The sequence below is a fragment of the Vollenhovia emeryi genome, unplaced genomic scaffold (genome assembly GCF_000949405.1).
Source record: "Vollenhovia emeryi isolate VEMERY1.0 unplaced genomic scaffold, V.emery_V1.0 DF946000.1, whole genome shotgun sequence".
Lineage (NCBI taxonomy): Eukaryota > Metazoa > Arthropoda > Insecta > Hymenoptera > Formicidae > Vollenhovia > Vollenhovia emeryi.
Window position 1 is genome coordinate 1 of NW_011960366.1, and position 2,020 is coordinate 2,020.

Here is a 2,020-nt window from a genome sequence, read left to right on the forward strand (position 1 = left end):
AATCCAAAATTTAACAAATCTGACTTTTGCATTGCAATACCTCCACTCCTGGAGCACGTAGGAGAAAAGTAAATATACTTTTATTATGCAAATCGTACCCAAGCTATCGATTAAGCGCAGTCTCAATTTCGTCGGATCAGCCGTTGTTGATATCCGAAAATCTGAGGGCCCGTCAACTCGTGTACTCGCGTAAACTTACACGGTCGGTCTCGCACGCGTGTACTAGCTACGCTTACACTTGGCGCGAGACACTACCGTGTCTCGTGATATGCCATCTGGACGAGGTCGGTAAACTGTTCGAGCGAGTACTCGAAAACCGCCTCGTCCAGCACCTATCCCAAACGGGCCCCGACATCAGCGGGGCCCAATATGGGTTCAGGGAGGGCCTGTCAACCATAGACGCTATTAAGCGTGTGCAGGCCCTCTCTGAAGAGGCGACGTCCCGGGGGGGGTGATGTTGGCTGTGTCGCTGGACATTGCCAACGCCTTCAACACCCTCCCCTGGGGACGAATCAGGGAGTCGCTCCGACGCCGCGAGGTGCCGTCGTACCTCGCTCGCGTCGTGGGCGACTACCTGAGGGACAGGTGGGTCGAATATATCGACCAAGGCGGCGTAGCCGACGGGTGAGACTGCACCGGGGAGTGCCCCAGGGATCGGTTCTCGGACCGTTCTTGTGGAACGTTGGGTACGACTCGGTGCTGCGTGTTCCCCTCCGCCCCGATTGTCACGTCGTCTGCTACGCGGACGACACGCTCGTGACAGCCGGGGGCCGCGATTGGGGGGTGGCCCTCGCCAGGGGGCGAGTGGCAGCGGGAGCGATAGTCGACTCTATCCGCAGCCTGGGCCTCGAGGTGGCACTCGGCAAGACCGAGGCCGTGATGTTCCACGGCAAAAGACGTGGAGCACGCGGCGCGCCGCCCGAGGGACTCACCCTGGCTGTGGGTACGGCCCTCGTCAGGATCGGCCACGAGATGAACTATCTCGGGTTGATCCTCGACGACCGATGGAGCTTTGCGAGCCACCTTGCCAGAGCCGCAAGCAGGGCGGGTGTGAGAGCGGCCAAGCTTGGCCGGCTCCTCCCCAACCTTGGCGGCCCGGACGGCAAGGTGCGTCGGTTGTACGCCAACACGGTTAAGTCCGTGGCGCTCTACGGGCCTCCAGTTTGGGCCCCAAAACTCGCGGCATCGCGGCGCGCGCGCGCTCAGATGGTGCGTGCGTTTCGCCCGATAGCCGCGAGGTTCTGCAGGGCGTACCGGACCGTGGCGTACAACGCGGCGGCGGTGATCGCGGGTCTCCCCCCGATGGAGTACGCGGCGGAGGAACATAGTAACATGTTCCTCGAAAGCCGCGACTCCGAGGGGAGACCCATAAGATGGTCGGCGACTCACCGTGCTCGGCAGAGACTCCGGCACCGGGGACGCATAATCGCCACGTGGCGAGAGGCGCTCTTAGCCTCGGGGAACAACACCCCGGGGCTGCGCGTCGTCGGTGCAATCGGGCCCCTCCTTGACCAGTGGGTCGATAGGGGATGGGGTGGGCTGTCCTTCCGGATGACCCAGGTGATGACGGGGCATGGCAACTTCGGACATTTCCTGGGTCGGATCGGAAGGGAGCAAGACTCCCGCTACCACCATTGCAGCGCGGGGGACGACACCGCCCAACATACGTTGGGCGAGTGTCCGGCGTGGGCGGACGAGCGGGAGGCGCTCGTCCGCCTGTTAGGGCGGGACCTCTCTCTTCCAGCGGTGATTACCGCAATATTAGAAGAGGAGAGGTCCTGGCACGCGTTTGCCTCCTTCTGCGAGAAAGTCATCTCGCAGAAGGAAGCGGCGTAGCGGGAGTGGAGGGGCCAGATACCCCTTCCCCGCCCGCCACAGCGGCGGCGGCGGCGGCGCTGGGCTCGGGGAAGATTTCCCCGGGCCCGGCCTGCCCGACCGGCCGCGGGCGATGGGGTGGGAGCTGGGTCAGACGGAGGAAGAGCTGACGGGGAGGCGCACTCTCCCCCAGTCGCCCCTCCCA

General features: G+C 63.5%; 1 protein-coding gene across 1 annotated transcript; it reads left to right on the plus strand.

Annotated features, from left to right (window-relative positions):
• The first annotated feature begins 1,294 nt into the window (after positions 1-1,294).
• LOC105560363 lies at positions 1,295-1,850 on the plus strand. The gene has a single exon (XM_012009431.1). It carries the CDS (start codon positions 1,303-1,305, stop codon positions 1,834-1,836), a length of 534 nt encoding a protein of 177 aa, XP_011864821.1. The 5' UTR covers positions 1,295-1,302; the 3' UTR covers positions 1,837-1,850.
• The last annotated feature ends 170 nt before the right edge of the window (positions 1,851-2,020 follow it).